This window comes from Spea bombifrons, chromosome 8 (assembly GCF_027358695.1).
Source record: "Spea bombifrons isolate aSpeBom1 chromosome 8, aSpeBom1.2.pri, whole genome shotgun sequence".
NCBI lineage: Eukaryota > Metazoa > Chordata > Amphibia > Anura > Pelobatidae > Spea > Spea bombifrons.
In genome coordinates this window covers 16192769-16214295 of record NC_071094.1, presented here as the reverse complement: position 1 = coordinate 16214295, position 21527 = coordinate 16192769, and the positions used below count along the sequence as shown (strand labels likewise).

Below are 21527 nucleotides of genomic sequence, written 5' to 3'. Positions count from 1 at the left end.
GAACTCAGGTGCTTAACTGTGCCAGGAAGGTCCAGCTCCCCCAGTAGATCAAAATAAATAAAGGCTCCAGGCACTCAAGGGTTCCAGCTCAGGCAGATTTATTAAAGGAAGACAACAACAATGTTTCAACCTCACAATGAGGTCTTTATCAAGACAGCGATATCAATAAACCGATGTCATAGACAATGCAAGCAATCACAATTATATTAGTAAACAGATGTCATCGTTGACATGAGCAGCCACAGAGCAGAGATGGAGTAGGAGAGAGAAAAAAAATGAGGGGGTGCAATGGCATCAAAAGGTACAGCAATGGTGAAAAACGAAGGATGTAAATTATGGGAGCAACCATTAAACAAATGCCCGAAGTGGTACATGTCACCACAGTGGGAAGTAAGCAGAAATATCTGTAACGGGAAACGGAACCACCAGGCTGAATCCAGTGGGTGGGTGCAAACTGGCAGAGTCTAATCAAAGTCCTGGAGCAAAACACAGCAAAGGCAGGAACAATGTTGGCAGCACACAGAAGCTCCAGAAGGTAAAGAAATAAACACCAGATAGTGAACGTGAAAATGAAATAATAAAAAGGTACTTCCTCACAGTACTGCTGCAGCCCAGAACAACACTCCTCTTAGTGTTCAACAGAAAACAACGCAAGTATAGGCGCGCATGTACATGTGTGGGAAAAAAATAAAGAATAATAGTGCAATGATGTTAAAGGATAAAAATTATAATATGTATGTGTAGTGGGTGCACTCACAAAAGTACAGGTGGTCAAGGCTCTTCAGAATAAATTTTTTTCTTTATTTCTTCTTATTTCTAAAAAAATAATATAAAAAGAGAAAAGGCCAATGGTGCAGTATTTTCCTGTGGTTGTTATAGGAAAGTTAGATTGCACTTACAAGATGGTTGATTGTATCAGGCACTTCAACTCAAAGTCCGGGGTTTAAAAGCAAAAATCCAAAGGTAAATAGTCCTCGTAAGTAGTCCTCAACGCGTTTCGCCTCTCGGCTTCCTCAGGAGAACAATAATCGTTTCAGGTTTTTGTCAGCAATGAAAGTTTTGTGGTGTTCGTGGAGATTAAGCGTCTATTTATATGTCTTATGTCCGTGTTCCGTTCCGTCCGTCGTCTTGGCTTCCGGGTGTGTCGTCAGCACGCATTCTCCGTCGCTGCCAGGCAACCATGACGCTTTCGCGGTTCCTCCCTTCTGTATCTCCGGTGTCTCCAAGCAACCGGGATGCTGCGTTTGTTCAGTTCGTAGCTCCTCCCGATTGACGTGCATTGGTCATTTTCCCTCACTGTTGTGGGTGTTTCAGATCGTTGCGGTAATTCTCGAGCATGTCATCAATAAACATCTTTTTGTGTTGCTCGTTTCATGAGTATTTTGTGGGGGGGAGAGAAGGGATATATCAAGAGTCTTGCAATATATATTTAACTGCATAATGTACGGACGGAGACCCGGAACCGTAAAAAATAGAAAAATTAGAAAAGAGAGATAATGCAGAGGGTATAGTAAAGGATCTGATGTGTAATGTGTATATATAGAGAGATATATGTGGAGATCTTTATTTAGGTCTATCTATAGAGAGACATGTGTATTATATAGGGATATTCATTAAAGTCTATATGTAGAGAGACATGTGTATTATATTTTATGTAGTAGTTAGATAATCTATTAATTAATAAATTATTATTTATAAATAAACCATAAGCAAAAATTGAGCCAAAAGATAAATAAAAATAGAGATATTATTATGACAGGAGAAAAAAATAATATATCCTAATAATCTTTTGAATATGGCCTGAAATTAAATTATTATGAAATGATGAGATAGTTTAAAAGATTTTAAACCTTATATATTTAAAATATTATTTTCATTTAAAAATTAATGTATCTAATTAAATCTTGCTTTTGTTACGTACAAGTAGTTAGGAGACACCGTGGTCAGGTAGGACTCCAGGACAGGACAGGTCAAACAAGCCGAGGTCAGGTTTCCGGAGAGCACGATAGTCCAATAACGTAGCCGAGGTCAGGATTCAGGAAAACAGGATAAACGTAAACGTAGCCGAGGTCAGGAATCAGGAAATCAACAAAGTCAGACAAGCCGGGATCATACACAAGAATTCAGGATCAAAACGCTATCTGGGTACTAGCACTAGGCATAGACAACCAACAGAAGGCAATGTCAGACAGAACTGAAGAGGTTTCAATAGGAACCGCAGAGGAAGTTCAAATCTCCCGCCAAACCTCATGACGTCACTTCCAATGTCCGGGAATCACCACCATGATGGTTGTGGCGCAATCTCCCCTCATATATGCCTGCAGTTTGTGAGTTCGCCACTAGAGGTAGTGGCCGAGTGCCGAAGCCGGACGCCGTGTTCCAGGAGGTCTGCCTCTCCTGCGCGGCAGTACTGCAGATGACGGCGGAAGCGGCACTGCGTTGGAAGGCGGCCTCCCTCTCCTGCGAGGCGGCTCCGGTGTCCGTGCGTTGGAGGGAGGTCTCCCTCTCCTGCGTGGCGGCTCCGGTGTCCGTGCGTTGGAGGGGGGTCTCCCTCTCCTCCGTGGCGGCTCCGGTGTCCGTGCGTTGGAGGGGGGTCTCCCTCTCCTCCGTGGCGGCTCCGGTGTCTGTGCGTTGGAGGGGGGGTCTCCTTCTCCTCCGTGGCGGCTCCGGTGGTCGTGCGTTGGAGGGGGGTCTCCCTCTCCTCCGTGGCGGCTCCGGGGGCAACGTGGGAGCCAGGGGCAGGTACGTAACAGCTTTAAAATAAATTAAAGAATTAATTAAAAATTTAAATTAATTAAAATTAATTAAAATTTTAATCATCTTAATGAATCTTAATCCGATAAATTAATGATAAAATTATATATTAATGATCAATTAATAATCAATTAATAATAAAAATATGTAGTAAAAATTCATGAATTATAAATTAATAGTAAAATTATATATAAAATTGTATGTTAATAATCAATCTATAAAAGTCAGCATATCTAGATCAGTATTTAGACTACTCTTTTTGTATGTCTGAAACTTAAAAATCCATTCCGTCTCCTTTTTGGACAGTGCTGAGTTTATGTCACCTCCTCTCCAATGTGTTTTTACCAAATCGATGCCTAAAGTTTTAAAATCACATTTTGCATGTGTTACAGTGTCTAGGTACACTGTGTTTTATATTTTCATTCCATATTCCCCCTAGATGTTCCAATATTCTAACCTTAACTTCTCTTGTCGTGCGGCCAATGTACTGTTGGCCACACTTACATTCCAATATATATATCACATTTTTAGTGTTACAAAAAACACTGGTATTTAGTTATTATATACACAGCAGTAGGGGGTACACAAAAGACAGTGAATGGCAGTACTAACACCTAGCACCTAACATATTAATACATTTCTTCATAACCCAGATAATCAGCCTTCTTCTTACACCAGGATGTCCAGCTGGGATTTACAGTTCTGAGTCTCTGTGTGGGAAATGTGGTAAAACATATAATAGGGAAAATCAGTAAAAAGTGGGTCCCTGTACCCACTTCCCCAAGAACAGAACCCCTTCTAATGTCATGGCCGTAGTCAATCAGTTCACTTGGTCCATCAATGCCCTCCCAAAACTGATGCCCCAAACAATCTGCCCTTCCAAGAGCAGTACTCACCCGCCTGACCTCTGCCTCTCCAGAAAAATACAACTGCCGCTGGAGAGAAGTGCCAACTGCCCCTTCTCTCTGCAATCTTCTCAGTCGATGGGGAGACGACAGGGTGGAAGGGGTCCTTTTGATCCAGGGTTGAGGATCTGAGCCAGCTGCCCAGCATTTCTGGGCACTACAGGTGGCGACCACAGTCTCATCCACCAGTATGGGATACATGTCCCGCAGTGCAGGTAGAGAGGGGCTGTCCTGCCTCTCTCCAATTGCCAATACTCCCCATAGGACAGAAGTGTCGACTGCCCCTTCTCCCTGGAGTCCACTCAGCCGCTGGGGAGTGATGCTGCCTGACCCCCTCCCTGGTGCCCTGGCTGCTGCTGGGGAGATGACACCTGAGCAGAGAGCAGTGCCCCCCCCCATCACCATGATTGTGGCCATGTGGAGGCATTTTTTTTGCATGATGTACCAGGTACATCACAGAACCAATGAGCCCACTTGGGCATGACATACCTGGTACTTATTCGGGTGTGAAGGGGTTGATTACAACGCCCCTATGAAAATTAGTTGGTCTCTGACGTAAGGACTCCAATCTGAAGGATTCCCTTTTAACTATAGGGCGCATCTAGTGGCTGTAGATAAACCCAGCAATTTAGCAGCTAAGCGAGTAGCCTCAAGGGATGCATCAGAAAGAAAATCACTGGCCATGTTAATATTCTGTAAACATTTAGATTGTTAGTCCTTGGGAATAGGTAAAGATAAAACATGCTGTGCCTTTGAGACCGTAGAAGCTGTAAGCAGCACCTAAGGCCAGATAAGTATGTATCAAAGTGTCATCTCTTTTTCTATCCATGGTGTCTTTAAGACCTGAGGAATCTTCAATAAGAACAGTAATGTGTTTTCCTAAATGAGAAAAAGCTTTTTCAACAGAAGGAGGAGCTTCTAGAACTTTAGATTCTTCCTTATCCAGCAGATAATAAAAAATAACCATAAGTGATCACCCAGTGATAACATTTAAAAAGTACTTCCCAACAGTAGGCAACAACCCAAGGAAAGATACTCTCCGACCTTCCAACACGATATAGATCCACTAAGGGGCACTTGCACAATGGGGGGGGGTTACAAAACACAATTGTGTAGATTGTAATAGTAATTGTAGAATGTATATCTGTGTATGCACTCACAAGCGAAAATACTAAATCAAGCACTTCTCAACATTTAAAATCCTTACGTTCGCAATCTCTAAAATCCCCAAAACAGGACACAGTACCCTCACAGCCGCAATAAAATAATACATTTCAGAACACTTACAGCTATATATTGTACATGAAATTAAATCTGTAAAAAACGCAGCAGGAAGTAGAAGGTGCTTAAAGGTCGAAATATATCCAGAGATCCTTCTAAGGTGCTTCTCATAAAGTGCTTGGAAGTGATGCTTCAATAGAGTACTGCAGTGGTTAAAGTGCTTCTCAGCAAAGTGCTACATGCCAGAATCCAAAAGGTGGAAAACCACCTATTACGTTTATAGTGGCACAGTTGCATTCCCATATCAGGCAGATAAATTATCAAATTAAAAAATACATAAATAAATGCAAAAAATAAATAAGTAAAGAATGTAAACAACGAAAAAAAAGGTCTATAATGTCCTCAACACATTTCCCCAGTCATATGGCTTCTTCAGGAGGTATAAAAAGTTTTGACGTTTGTCCCTTCTCCATCCTTCATTTATAAACCCTTTTCTATGTGTACTTCTGCGTACATCATGACGTACGTCACATGGTAAACGCGTTGTGACGTTTCTCTTTAATAGTCCTGTATCCTTCTTGTAAACCGTTTAATTTGATAATTTATCTGCCTCATATGAGAATGCAACTGCACCACTATAAACAGGAGTAGGTGAAACCCTAAGGTATGCTGCAACTTGGGGGAAAGGGAAAAAGTTATTAATTTCTTTTTTTTTTTGTTTTACACTACTGAACTAACACAGTTATTGGGTTACAGACGGTAGCTAATGCAATAAATACGCATTTTCTATGGAAATTATGCTATATTGTCTATGATCCTACTGATTCACCCGAATGCTGAGACTTAAACTATGTTTGGATCCCTCTGTAACTTGGACACAGACCCAAGGACAGTTTTATATATATATCAAATGGAATAGGTTGATGCGGCAAATTCCAAAGAGAAATTACCCAGGGAAATTTTCCAAGATGGATGCCTTTTATTAAGAATTACCTTCAGACTAATTGCCAACAAATTGCTATGTGAAACTGATACTGTTAGGTGTCAAAGGTCCTTTCTATGATTGATCTTGTCCTTTAGCGGGCAATTTTATTTGAAAATGCACAACACAGAATATAATATATCATATGCTCTATAAATAAAACAATTACTACAATAATAATAATCAGTGGATTAATGAAAACCAGAAAAGCTTTTAGACATTGATGCATTATGTATGTGCAATCTTTCTGTTTTTTTTAACAGGCCTACTTTGCCCAACCTGTTGTTGCTACTGCAGTGATTATCTACCTTTTGACAGATGGGACATATTACAATGACCACAAGCCAGGGACGATCTTTGTGCAATTAATTGATGTCAAAGAACAAATGCACGACTTGGGTATATGCATTTCCAAAATGCTTGACAATATTGTACAGCATTTCTATATCCATGGTTATTCTTCAGCCACTAGTAAAACTTGGAATGCCATAGTGGTAGGGAAACACTGGTTCCAGGTTGAGGACCCAAATTACTTTTACTATATTTAATCATAATATTCAGAACATGCACAGTCGTCAACAAGACCTTTGCAACCTTTTGCATTTGTTATGGTAGTGCTAGAAATGTTCAGGCTAATGGCTCAACAAGATGCCAGAAAAAATATACAATTACAGTCTGTGTATATATATTTAATCACTCATTGGCCACTTTATTAGGCACAACTTGCTAGTACTGAGTTGGACCCCCTTTTACCTTCAGAACTGTCTTTATTCTTCATAGCATACTTTCTACAAGGTGCTGGAAACATTCCATTGATACTAAGGGGCCTGAATTGTTGATATAAGGCAGGGTGGATCTATGCTTTCATGTTGTTTATGCCAAATTCTGACCCTGCCATCTAAATATCGCATCTGGAATTGAGACTCATCAGACCAGGGAACGTTCTTCCAGTCTTCCATTGTCCAATTTTGGTGACCCTGTGCGAATTGTAGCCTCAGTTTCCTGCTCTTAGCTGACAGGCACCCATTGTGGCACCCACTCCTGTAGCCCATCTGCTTCAAGGTTCTACGTGTTGTGCATGCCAGGATGGTATTCTGCATACCTTGGTTGTAACTAGTGATTATTTGAGCTACTGTTGCCTATCTGTCATCTTGAACCAGTCTGCCCATTCTCCTCTGACCTCTGACATCAACAAGGCATTTTCTTTCACACAACTGACCCTTACTGGATATTTTGTATAAAATACACTGGATATAATCACGTGGATTATTTTTAGAGATGGTTGTGCTTGAAAATCCCAGTAGATCAGCAGTTTCTGAAATACTCAGACCAACCCATCTGGCACCAACAACCATGCCAAGTTCAAAGTCACTTAAATCCCCTTTCTTCCCCATTTTGATGCTCAGTTTAAACAGCAAGTTGTCTTAACTACGTCTACATGCCTAAATGCATTGAGTCGCTGCCATGTGCTTGGCAGATTAGCTATTTGTTCACAAGCAATTGAAGATGTGTCTCTAATAAAGTGGCCAGTGAGTGAGTGAGTGTGTGTGTATATATATATATATATATATAATTTTCAGAAGTGATGTGCTTTAAATAAATCTGTAAATATTGACAGTTTATGGAAATGCCATGTAAAATGGCTATATATGTTTATAATGTCTATTTTCCTTGTCTTCATGCAGGTGTTCATATTCTTAGCTGCAGGAACAACCCTCTGGTGATTTCTGTGATGCATGACCTCAGTCAACCATTTTACTATAGCCGGGCAGTTCTCATTAGCTTTACTTCGCAGTGGGTGGCCATCTCTGGGGTGGCTCTGCGCTCTTTCCATGATTTTGATCCTATAACCATCGGCAGCTGTCAAAGAGGAGAGATCTATAGTGCAGATAAGCAAAGGTGAGTTTCTGTCCAACCCCAAACTTCCTTGCTCCATTAGTTTTTCAAAGAGGTTTACATGCAAGAGTAAATGTTTGATGCTTCTTTTATCCCATGCAGAAATGGGAACAGCACACGTTTAAAGAAATATACTTGCTTCAGACTTGTTTCCTGTTTACATGATTAATGGGAATACATTTAATAACTACATCTTATAATCAATTTATATTTTTGAAATAGGCTCTGTTAAAAGTAACTGCAGCTTGGCTTTGGTTTCAAAGTTTGTCAAAAAAGCATTTGTTTATTTTTTCAATCAGTTTAATGAAAAATAAGTGGGAGCTGAGAATTAGGGATGTGCTGAAAAGGCAGACACCTTGATCAATTTTTGAGTTCAGTAGGTAGTCAGAGGGGATCCTCTGATATTATTTTTGTGATGATGTATAGTGGTGGGAATGGGTGAAGGAGCAGTTTAGCATATTCTTTAGCAATCCTTTGGCAAGGTATGGAGAAAAATATTTTTTTAAGAATTTGATTATAACTGTTTTACCTGTATCAACTGAGATAATTAGGTTTTGGGGTTAGATGTAAACTACAAGCAATGACAGATAATGTAAAAAAGTAGATGGGTGATAAAGGAAGGATGATTGTTTTTTTTGGGGGAAGAGTTAATAGGATCTTAAGAAAGATCTTACGAGGAATACATAGATAGAGTTTTTTCAATGAAAACTGTTTGGAAGTGTAACAGGAAGGGGGAAAATTGAATATGCAGTGATGAGTTGGTATTACAAGAAATAAAAAGAAAAAATAATAAATACAATAGATAAGATGTTTGAGATAGGAATAAAGAATGGTTGGAGGAGGATATGAGCTACAAGAAGAACTGAAAGATGTTTTGAAGAGTTTGGGCAAAATGGGAAATTCTGAGGATTAATGAGTTTTTGAGTAATGAGATGAGGTTTTGTAAAAGTCTGTGAGTTTTGAGTATGAATCTGTTTCCAGTCAATGAAAGGGTAAGTAATTGTGTTAATTCATAACAGAGGTGCTACATATGTAAAGAATAGGACCAAACACACTTCACACTTAAATATGGATTACAAAATGTAAAATTCTGAAATAAGAGTACCTAAAAGACGTGCCTGTACGAGAAGTGTATGTATCAAGGTTTTGTATTAGTGAATGGTATGCTTAATGATAAAATACAGATGCAATTGAGTTTCAAACAGTGTTTCTTGTGCACTTGTGATATGGAGCCTTTATTCCAGAGTATGAAATGTGATAAAGGTGTGAGATATATGGACATCCCAAAAACTGGTGGATTGGCTATATAAATGATGTTATTGTGGTGCACAAAGGTCCAGCTAGTTTGCACAGGGCAGTGTTTGTGGAACAAATCTGTACAGTGAGTTTTTCTTACAGTGAATTAGAGTAAATGAGCATGAAAGTAAATGGAGACTGCAATTAGACAGAAAATTGTGTATGGCAGATTGTGGTTAGATCAATTATCATGCTTGGCATGATGTATGATATTAAAGTTGTCAGGAAGTAATTAAAGGGACAATTTAGGGTCCATAACACTCCCACTATAAAATAATCTAATGTGCATTCTTCCAAATCAGAAATAAACCACTTACCTGACACAGAAGAGGCAGTCCTCCTGCATGTCACATCAGGTATAGGTGTCAAGATAAGGATCTGGAAGTGGTATCACCTGATGGACAAAAGACAACACATGAACAGCGGAACATAGTTCAGAAGAGGAATCTTAGTCAAGACAAGTTGGGTATACCAGAGCGGGATGTGAGACATCAGTACACAGGGATAAAACTGTAATGAAGGTCAAGCAGCTACTAGTACACAGTTCAAGATCCAATGACAACAGTACAACATGATACTATAGGTTGAGGTCCAGGCAAGGAAGTGGAAAGAAACTGAAAACCAGTGCAGGACAAGGCAATAACAAGTAACAGCAACCAGAGACTAAAGATAGTCAGGGCCAGCCTTAGGGGAATGTGACCTGAGGGTGCCAGAGGAGTAGTCCACACAGGGCGCCAGAACACTTAAGGCCGACTCTGAAGATAGTTCTTGCAATGACAAAGGCTACAAGGATAGTGAGGGTATAAACAGGAAAAATGTGAAGGAAGTGCAAACCCAGCAAAACTGGGCATGTGTTCCCCTTTACAAATAGAGGAAAGCTGTTGCCCTTTAAATCTTTGCTAAGTTCCGCATGCATGCAGGAGAAGACGATTCTGTGTACCAGTAACATAATGGGTAAGAATAACCCTGCCATACATTACTGTGTGACAGGGACAGAGAGACCATTCCCCTGGGGTACCCACCATTAGTAGTGCAGTGAGTGGAACTAGAGCGGCATGACACTGCAGAGCTGAGGAAGAATGTTAATTTATGAAAAAAGAGGAGTGACAAGTCAGTTTCTTCTCTACTAGATCACGTAAGGCAAAATATTATCCATCCATGTTAACTATCCAAAAACAAGAGAAAAGAAATGCTGTTTCCAAGCCACATTACAGATAACCTCCTGAGATCCTTCAAAATACTATTTTGCCATGTACCATGACCTACTCAACATCATGCAAATTAGACCCTTACCAAGCATGCCTCCTCAAACTCTGTGCTCCAGCAATAATTACTAGACTTGTGCATTCGTATTCGGGCGAGCGCGAAAACTAACATGAAGGATGCGTTTCCGTTGTTCAGCCCGAATACCGAACATACGAACATGTCGGCGGCAAAATGTAGACAAAAACGAAGACACACAACATGAAGAATCTTCGTGTTCGTCTTTTCTACTAATCTCCCTGGTCCCTTCCCCATCTAGCCTACTCTATCTACGCAGCATCGGGGGTTAACGGCAGCGAAAATCCGTAGGCTGGCCGTGAGGGGTTAAAGGGCCGTGCAGGTGCTTCATTGGTTGATGGCAGAGGAGGCCCCTGCAGGCGACCAATAGAGCTGCTCGTACGGACATTTAAAATCTTGGCGCCAAAGCTGCTGCATAGTCCGTACCGCGTTAGCCCCATATTAAACCCCTCTACAAAAAATGCCAAAAAAACGAACACGAAGAATGTATACGAATATTCGCCCGAACCGAACACAGGAACAGGCGAATATTCGCAGAATACAAAGATCCCCCCCCCCCACAAAGACGAAGAGTTGGTCGGCCGGCACCTAAGTCTAATAATTACCACAATCCATGCCATAGTAAGTGCATCAATAAAACACTGGGTGCTTCCACCATCAGTTAAATAAGCCACCACCAAACCTATACTCAAGAAAGCTCACATCAACCCAGATGTCCCTACAAACTTTGGACCTATCACCAACATCCTATTTCTGACTGAAGTCATTGAAAAGGTTGGCACAACCCAGCAGCAAAAGCACCTAGAGTACTAAAGGTTGCTTCATACGCTCTGTGACAGAATGACCTGTCATACAGAGGCCCAAGGTACTCAGAGATGGCTCCAGCCTGGCTGTCAAACAAAGATAGCACAGGCAGGAACTCCATTGTTTAATTAATCCCATCAGTAGGATTGCTGCCAGAGGATTGAAGGTTGGGTTGAATATATGTATCTGTTAATTTATGTTAATGCAGTTCTGTGGATATATGAGTCTATGTTTTACAACAATAAACTGTTCATTCCTCCTGTACTCAGTTCAAGGTAGTTGTGTCTACTTATTGGGTACACATAGCAGGGTTCCAAGGTGCGCATGCTGGCTGGTGCTGGAAGTGATTCCGAGGACAACAGGAGGATACATGTGGGTGATCTCTGGGAGATACTACAGCTCTCTTGGTGAACCCACTACACGCTCTAATCAGGATCTGAAACTAGGATGATATCGAACATCTCATGGACAATGAAAAGGATGTAGCCTTGATTTCCCTAGACTTATCTGCCACATTTGTACCATTAGACTAAACAAACAATGATAATCACAAGCCTAAAGAAGAGGGGCAGACTTTGGGGCTCACTGCTCAGTTGCTTATTATCTTTCCTGACCACATAACAGGCTGTGAGCATTGTCAGTTTTGAAGCTTCAATCACTCAAGGGTGATCCCTATCACCTATCCTGTTTAACATCTACCTCAAACCTCTCATCTGATGAAGAGGAATACATTTCCACCTGTATGCACACAAATATACTTTGGAGCATCATAACAGCACAGAAAGCATGCCAACATCATCATATGCCTCAAAACATTCAAGACTGGGTGACAGCTAACCTACTACAACCCAGATAAAACTGAACTCATGGTGCTAAAATCTCGCCCATCATGCAAGACATCAGAACAAGCAACAGGAGTCCGCCCCGCCATAGGTAACCCTCTATGTCTCCTCTCTCCACATCTCAACTGATCAAAAACCAAGGAGCAGTATCCTTTCTTTTCCACTAAAACCTTAGATTAAGGCAACTATGAAATCACAACACAACTACAAAAATTATCTAAAAACAGTAATCACTAGTATCACGTCAAGTCTACAACCATATACGTGGGTATGCAGTCAGAATCATCTCTGGGAAACACACATTTGATTGCACATATATTGAACTGAGGAAACAAAACTGTCAAGCAGTGAAGCAACAAGCAACTTTTAAGCTCCTCTCTATGGTACTGTGGATGCTATATATTTACAGGAGATAGACGCCCTTCGGCTAGAGAACTCCACTCCTGCTCAACTGCTCACGTAACAAGCAAGACATACTGCAAGGAAAAACAATGAGTCCGTTCGCCTTCCATACATAGGTGAAACACCCTCCATCTGTCAGGACAATAGAAGGCCACCCCACATTCAGGCAGAAGTTTTAAAAAAGCGACTCTTTGACAAGGCATTCCTGCCACCTCCTAATATCTCCTACCCTACCCTGACAATTGACCCCTACTCTTTCCCTTTTCTGTCCCTTCCTTAAGCGCATAGAAACAGGGTTTACCCTGTTTATGCACGATATAAAGATAGATAGATAGATAGATAGATAGATAGATAGATAGATAGATAGATAGATAAGGGGTAATAGCCTGTTCTAACTAAGAATGATGATGGTTCATGTCAACTAGATCTGTCCACAAAGCAGCCACTTCTCAGAGGTCTTGCTTGATATCTGCAATCAAGGTATTGAAGTGAGGCTTTGTAAGAACTGACCAGAAGACTATTTTCAGCTCCTACTCAGCTGGTGGAAAACTCTTCTGTGCAGATGGTTAGCCACCATCATGAAAGGAGATGGTTGGAATGCATGAACCATTGAGGTTTGCAAATGCTCCTACAGGGACTATGTGGTAGGTATGTGCTGCTTTCTAGCAGTCCCGGCCTCTAGAGCCTTCCTTTTACTGTGACCCATGAAGCATCATGGTCGTCAAACATGAGTGCAGACAGCTCAAGATTCAAGCGTCTGCCTTCTATCAAGGAGCCACAGCTCCCTCTTTGATTTAGTTCTTTACAAGGGTGCTGACCCTTGTAAAACTAAAGTCTCATTTTATACCACTAATTTTGCGGACATGACACCAGATAATGATTAGTATTTTTATTGTTGTAATTATTGTTAGTGATAGATTGTGATAAAGGTGAAGGCACTATAGAAGGTATTTAGGACCCAGCAGACACCAAGAAATAGGTGAGGAAGAGTAAGAATGTGACAGTATTTTGTACTGTGTTTTTAGAGCTGTACTCTTTAGCTTTGCCTGCAATCACTAATTAAGTACTGGGGTCTTTATAAGGTCGGTTGTAAGCAGCAAGGAACAGGGTAAAGTTGGACTGTGATACTGCAACATTGTGGAAGTCTGCTGCAACGTAAAATCCTCATGAAAATATTTACAGTATACTACTGTTCAAAAATTTGTGATCGCTTACCTGTTTTCATGAAAACAAGGAAATGTATAGCTATTCTAACATAATTACAGAAACAAATATATAAAACCAATTTGGGATAGTGTATTTCAAATGCCTAAGTTAAATAATAAAAAATGGAACTTTATATAATTACAGAAATGTTTTCTAATGATCCATGAGCCTATTAGACTTAAACTTGGATTAGCTAACACAATGTGCTATTAGAACACAGGAAGGATGTGAAACATCAGACATCAGCACGATCCCCCACCAACGTCAGCGCAACCAACCACCAAAGTCAGTGGGCAGTCTTGGTCGTATCTCGCAAGGGTAGGCTCCGAGCAGCCGGAGCTAAGAAGTTCCCAGATATGGCGATTGGTACCTAACAGTCATTGAGAGTCTGAGCAAATTACTGGGCGTGTTAAGGTGAGAGGAAGGAGATGGAGGCAGAGGAATGCAGACAGGGACTGAGGGAGGTATAGACAGAGGAGCAGCACAGAAGACATTAGAAGGATACCTGTGCAGACAGGCATGGGAAAAGGAAGACGCTAGAGGACAGGGACAAGAGCTTTCAGACCAGAGGCCGGCATACAAGATCCATCAGGCCATCAATAAGAGGTAGGCTGATGCAAACGTGTGGAGAACAAGAACATAGCTGCAGTGGAGAGACGCATAAAGGCTACAGTTGGATGACCTAGAAGCAGCATCACCTTCAGGATTACTGAAGTAATGTGCATCACAGGGGTAGCAGACACAGGAGATACATCCACATTTTGTGGGGAGTAAGTGTTTTTCTGAACACCTTTGTACCATAGTCAACGCTTGCAAGAAAGGACTCAATATTAATTGGTGAATACAACCTTATAGTTACATTGCTCTTCTACGCCCATAGCCCCTTTGCTTGAAGCTGTGTAACTGATTATCAAGACAAGTAACATCACCTCTAAAGGAGGCCTGTACTACTACTACTCTACAACTAACTAACATGCTCCCATCCAAACATGTACTGTTAGGATTGCTAGAATCCTGCACCCACACACATGAATACATCTGCTTGGTCTGTTTGTAAATACAAACTTGATTATATGTTGATATTGCTCAATTCTAATGCATCTGTTTTTCCTATACAGCCACATCATGGTGGAAGGCACCAGTGATAAACAGCTAGATGCCTGCTGAGTGGCACCTCCTGCCAGCAGACACTAGTCATCCCCTCCTACTACCAGAAAGTGGGCACTTCCTGCACCACCTACTAGAAAGCGGGCATTGCCACCAACTCCACCTGCCACCACATGGTGGGCACCTCCACCACTGTCATGTGGATGGGTCATATGGGACATGCCTAGCAGCTACAACCCCTTACACCCACTAGTAAACCCTGTATCCCATGGCCAAATGGGGGCCACAGATGCAGCAATGAGATTGGTGGTGGTTGTGCAGCTATTGGCTTTGGACCAGCCACGCTGCAGCTCATATACAATGTCCCTCACCTCACCAGGCCTTTCGGGTGAGAACTAAGCCTCCCCTTTCGCTCAGGGGGACATTGATATCAGTGGGCCATAGGCACTTTTGATTCCTTGTATTTCCACTTCTATGCTCACAGCTGCAGCCACAGCTACACCACCAGCCACCTCTGCAACAGCCTCAGTTATACCATCAGCCAGCCACCTCTGCAGCATCCCCAGCTAAACCACCAACAACTGTGTCATCAGGGTTCACTCCACCTACGCAGCCATACAAATGTTACATTTACGTGAATATACAAAAACGTCTTCTAATAAGTAGACGCCTAATAAGGGCACCAGGAGGCTCTTCGTGTTTGTCTTCGTGCTCGTCTTCAGGAAAAAAAATGTTCGTATTCCGCGAATATTCGCCCATTCCTGTCTTCTCTTCGGGGGCGAATATTCATGGACATTCTTCGTGTTTGTTTTTTCTTTGTTTTTTCCGTTTTTTATAAGGGGTTAATACGGGGTTAATGTGTACCGCAGCAGCTCTGGCGCCAGGAGTTTAAATGTCCGTATGAGCAACTCTATTGGTCGCCAGCAGGGGGCTGGTGGTTCATGGCAGACGATCATCAGTAGGAGTCAGCACGATTTTGTGAAGGACAGATGATGTCAGACCAATTTAATTGCGTTCTATGATGTTGTGAGTAAATGTGTAGATCAGGGTGTTGCTGTAGATGTTGTCTATTTAGATTCCACACCAACGGTTATTGTATAACAAATAACAAATCGGTCTTGGAGAAAATGCTTGTGTTTGGATTAGAAATAAAGGCTCCAGGCACTCAAGGGTTCCAGCTCAGGCAGATTTATTAAAGGAAGACAGTTAAGCACCTGAGTTCCTTTGGTGTGTGTGCAGATTCCTCATTCTGGTGACTAGAAATTGTCTTAGTGACAGGGTGCAAAGAGCTGTTGGGAATGGTGAATTCTCAGCTGCACAACTGTGATAAGTGGGGTGCCTCAGGGTTCTGTCTTGGGTCCAGTTCCCTTTAACTTATTTATTAATGATCTTGCGATAGATATTGGATGTTACTTGTCTGTGTTTGCTGATGACACAAAACTAGGTAAGGTTATAAAGTCTGACCAGGATGTAGCTTTTCTTTAGAATGATTTGGATAAACTAGGGGACTGGGCAAATAAGTGGCAGATGAGATTCAATGTAGATAAGTGTAAGGTAATGCACTTTGGTACCAAAAATAAGCATGCAACTTACACTCTAAAGGACATTGCATTGGGGATAGTAGAAAATAAGAAGGACTTAGGTATATGTGTAGACCACAGACAAAGTACAGTGCCAGTCAGTGGTTGCAAAAGCCAGTAAGGTTTTGGCATGCAAGAAGGTGAGTTTTAAATCACGAGATGAAAGTATAATTTTACCTCTTTATAAAGTAATGGTGAGGCCTCACCTTGAATATGCAGTGCAATTTTGGACACTAGTTTTTAAGAAGGGTGTTATAGAGCTGGAGAAAGTGCAAAGGCGGGCTACAAAGTTAATTAAATAAATGGAGAATTTTAGTTATGAAGAAAGGCTATAAAAACTGAACTTGCTTTCACTTGAAAAGAGACGTCTAAGAGACGATCTGATCACATTGTACAAATACATGCAAGGTCAGTATAAACAGCTCTCTAGTGATCTATTCACCAAAAGGTCTCAAGAAAAGAGCTATATATGCTATATACTAATTGCAATATACAAACAGCAATTTGAAAAACCAATAGCCATTTTAAGGTCCCCCTTGAATTCATAATGTACCTTACTTATGGATATGTCACCCTGCCCCCCTGAAATACCTTATGCCACTCTGCCCCCCAGACTTACCAGTGCATCCCCAGACTTGCCCCTCATGCTCCAGACTCCCTGGTGTCTAGAGGGGGCAGCCGGTGGATGTCTACGCAATGAGTGTAGACAACCTCTGCTGCTGCCTGGGACTTCCACCTTCACCGGCTGCCGCCGCTACACACCAAGGAGTCTGAAGCACAGAGAGGCACTGGTAAGTCAGGGGAGGGTAAGAGTGGCATATAGGGGAGTATAAGGTCTTTCTGGAGGCAGAGTGTCATATAGGGGGTTAAAAGGGATATTAGGGAGGCAGAGTGGCATATAGGGGGTTAAAAGGAAAATCAGGGAGGCAGAGTGGCATATAGGGGGTTAAAGGAATATAAGGCATATCTAGGGGGCAGATTTTTTCCTAAATTAATATTCAAATTCAGGGGGGGGGTCTTCTTATAATCAAGCAAATACGATACTTACCATTTAATATAATGTTGCTTTAAGAAACAAGTTTGTAGACATAATTTGCCTTTTGTAAATAACATATTGTGTTCATTGAAATACATATAGTAATTCATTATTTTTTTACCTAACAGCTGTGTCCATTATACATGCAACCCTGCTGAATGCCAGAAACTGGAGATTGAAAACGCTGAGATGAATTGCACAAATGGGCACTATGATGGGGCCCAGTGTAAGGTGACTTGCCACACAGGGTACATATTTCAAATACATAGAGATGATGATCTTATGAAATCCCAGGTTTGTAAATTAACTGTTTTTACAATCTTAGTTGCAATTTTGCTTTATAGAGCGAAAGTGAATAATGACAACATGATTTAATAAGACACTGTATGTGGTATTTTGTTATCTCCTAATTATTTATGTGTGTGGGTTGGGGTAAGGGTTGCTGGCTCTTTTCTAATATCGTTGTTAGACCTTTCCCATCCGTAGTTACTAGTTCCCTGTCTGAGCATAATGATTCTGAAGCTTATTAAATGACTCATTGTTCTCAGTCTACTCAAAGACTGAGGTTTACTCACCAAAGGAATGGTTGAAAAGAGTGTTTGTATAAGAGTTGTTTCAGCTCTTTGTATTCAGTTTATATTATGAACAGCTATCTCTCTGCTGCAGGAATAGCTTGGTTGGCTCTGTATTATGTATAATCAAAACAACAAGTCTTACACACAGAGTAATATACAGGGTCAGATCAGTCATACATGAAGGAAACCTGCTATTGCTACTATTGATACTTTTTAAATACCCACAATGGAGGACTGGCCTTCCATCTTTAAAATTAGATCTCTCTTTTGAGATATTTGTTTAAAAAAGAAGCAAGAGCATTTCCCCCCTCCCTACATGTGCTTTACCCGGGCATTAAAAATCATTTTTTTACCTTTAAAATCTACAACCTTTTTAATCTCTTTGCCGGAACCTTCCGTCACTGGGGCTTTTGGAGGGGACTGATGGCTAACCTCCTGCCTGCTGACAATGGACCCTGACATTAGAAGAGGTTCTGTTCTTGGGGAAGTGGGTACAGGGACCCACTTTTTACTGATTTTCCCTATTTTATGTTTTACCACATTTCCCACACAGAGACTCAGAACTGTAAATGCCACCTGGACATCCTGGTGTAGGAAGAAGGCTGATGTGGGTTGTGAATAAATGTGTTAATGTGTTAGGTGCTAGGTGTTAGTACTGCCATTCACTGTCTTTTGTGTACCCCTACTGTTGTGTATATAATAACTAAATACACAGCCAGTCGGGGTACGGGTCAGTCCCGTCACACTGGTGGCAGCGGTAGGATGCTTCCTTCAAAACAGAATGTCCAAACCACCACCGTGACTAACAGGCCTGCTGACTACGGAGTTGCAACATCAGCGACAGCTGTGGCAGAGGAAATGAGCCGGTGTCAGGAACGGGTAGAGAAGAGGTTTTACAACAGACTGAAGAGAAGGTTGGCAATCTATGGAGCCACCCGATCTGAAGAAGCAGTCTGGTGGACGGTTAAAGAGATTGACAGGCAACTCACCTGGGACCCGGATCTACGGAGGAATGAGCTACAGGGAGCTGATCACTATAAGTGGGAAGCTCCGTTATGGGACTTTGAGAGGCGAGTTGAGGTCGCCCTGACGATACGAGGAGCCACAATTCCAGAAGAAGTACGGCTGGAATGGAGAGCCCTGATTTGGCTAGAGCTGTGGGAAGATACCATAAAAAACTGGTACAGCTGCCAAGGCAAGAACCTGCCCACCCCAGAAGAGCGCTTCGGGGAGCTGGTTAAGCTGCGGGTTTGGCCTAATGAGATGGCAGCCCACCGAGGTGGAAGTAGCCAAACTGAAGTGGTTGGTGGCGAACGAACTCGAGCTCGGGGACATATACCGAGCATTGTATTGGGCTGCAGGCCAGCAGGAGTTGAGGTCAGAAAGTCACTATTCTCCGGAAGGTGGTGACTTCGGCGTGCCTGGCTTACATTGGGAGGCTTTTGAAGAAGAAGCCTTTTGTAGCTCAGAGAGCAATAGATTCTGGGACCTGTATGGAGACCGTGAGGGAATGCTGCCGCACCCTGACAGCTGACTTAGTCTACAGGGAATCGTACCTGGAGATGGACTACTTGTATCTGCTGAAAGGCGGCCTTTCCATGACACTGGAATCGGCGGATCCCATAGTCCCAGCTGAAGCGCTGGCAACAGGACAGAGTGCCGCTGGCATCTGCCCCGCACCAGCAATGGCTACAGGGATCCAGGGAGATGCGGCAGCCGGTCCATCTCCCCAGCGGCAGCTTACTATTCCGGGAGCAGAGGAACTTGTCCTCCCTCCCCAGCGGCAGATGGGAGCAGGGGAAACAGTTCTGCCTCCCCAGCAGCAGGCCGAGCCAGAAGATCCCTTAGCCCCAGCTGAAGCGCTGGCAACAGGGCAGAGCACCGGGAGTCTCTGCCCAGCACCTGTCAAGGATGCAGAGATCGAGGGTGATGTGACAGCCGACCCATCACCCTAGCGGCAGCAATAGCACCAGGGAGGGGATGCAGGTGGCATCACTCCCCAGCAGATGAGTGTGCACCAGGGAGATGGTGCAGCCGGCCCATCTCCCCAGCGGCAGCCGGAACACCAGGGAGGGAATGCAGGCGGCATCACTCCCCAGCGGCCGAGTGAGGTCCTTGGAGATGGTGCTGCTGGCCCCACTCCCCAGCGTCAGTACCAGGGCGGGAATGGAGGTGGCATCACCTCCCAGTGGCTGAGTGTTCTCCAGGGAGATGGTGAAGTCGGTCCATCTCCCCAGCGGCAGCCAGAGCACCAGGGAGAGGGTGCAGGTGGCATCACTCCCCAGTGGCTGAGTGGACTCCAAGAAGAAGGAGCAGTCTGCACTTCTGTCCTGTGGGGATTATTGGCAACTGGAGAGAGGCAGGACAGCCCCTCTCTACCTGCACTGCGGGACATGTATCCCATACTGGTGGATGAGACTGTGGTCGCCACCTGTAGTCCCCAGAAATGCTGGGTGGCTGGCTCAGATCCTCAACCCTGGCACTTCTCTCCAGCGGCAGTTGTATTTTTCTGGAGAGGCAGAGGTCAGGCGGTGCCCCCTTGAAAGGGCAGATTGTTTGGGGCATCAGTTTCAGGAGGGCATTGATGGGCCAAGTGAACTGACTGACCATGGAGTCTACCCGTTGGTGGTCTCTTCCCATTCGGAAGGGGGAGAAATGCGACGGAACCTTCCGTCACTGGGGCTTTTGGAGGGGACTGATGGCTAGCCTCCTGCCTGTTGACAATGGGCCCTGACATTAGAAGGGGTTCTGTTCTTGGGGAAGTGGTTACAGGGACCCACTTTTTACTGATTTTCCCTATTTTATGTTTTACCACATTTCCCACACAGAGACTCAGAACTGTAAATGCCAGCTGGACATCCTGGTGTGGGAAGAAGGCTGATTATCTGGGTTGTGAAGAAATGTATTAATGTATTAGGTGCTAGGTGTTAGTACTGCCATTCACTTTTCACAAAGGCTCACTCGCACGGCCTTTGTAAGTTGTAACCCCTGACAGCGAACCTATGGATTTCCACTCCCGTTAACCCCTTCGATGCGTTAGATAACGGGAGCGGAAATCCGTAGGTTAAAGGGCCGTGCAAGCGACCAATAGGCTCACTCGCACGGCCCCTTAACCCTTTAAAAAAAAGTTAACCCCTAATAAAAGTTAAAAAGTTAACCCCAATGCTGCAACTTACCCGGCAGATCCCACTGGTCTCCCTGTTCTATCAGTTAAATGTCCGTACAAGCAATGGCAGACAAGCCCCCTGCTGACGACCAATAGAGTTGCTCATACGTACATTTAAACTCCTGGCGCCAGAGCTGCGTTAACCCCGTATTAATCCCTTAACTGGAAAAAAACAAAGAAAAAACGAACACGAAGAATGTCCACGAATATTCGCCCGAAGAGAAGACAGGAACAGGCGAATATTCGCGGAATACAAAGATTTTTTTCACCCCGAAGACGAGCACGAAGACGAACACGAAGAGCCCCCTGGTGCCCAAGTCTAATTAAAACTGCTCTCCCGGGAGCAATTTCAGTAATAGAATTTAAAACCACATTTTTGTTCTTAAAAAGGATTCCAACCCCAGCGGCTTTGTTATCATTTGACCCGGACCAGTAAGAGGGCCCAGCAGTCCAGTCCTTCTTCCTTCCTTCTTT

General features: G+C 43.0%; 1 protein-coding gene across 1 annotated transcript in view; it reads left to right on the top strand.

Moving 5' to 3' along the window:
* PAPPA (pappalysin 1) overlaps window positions 1-21527 on the top strand; it is a 492315-nt gene that overhangs the window by 323098 nt on the left and 147690 nt on the right. Inside the window, exons 12-14 of the mRNA XM_053473077.1 lie at window positions 6126-6261; window positions 7548-7761; window positions 17441-17606. Coding sequence (XP_053329052.1) covers window positions 6126-6261; window positions 7548-7761; window positions 17441-17606 — 516 coding nt within the window. The remainder of the gene's footprint in view (window positions 1-6125; window positions 6262-7547; window positions 7762-17440; window positions 17607-21527) is intronic.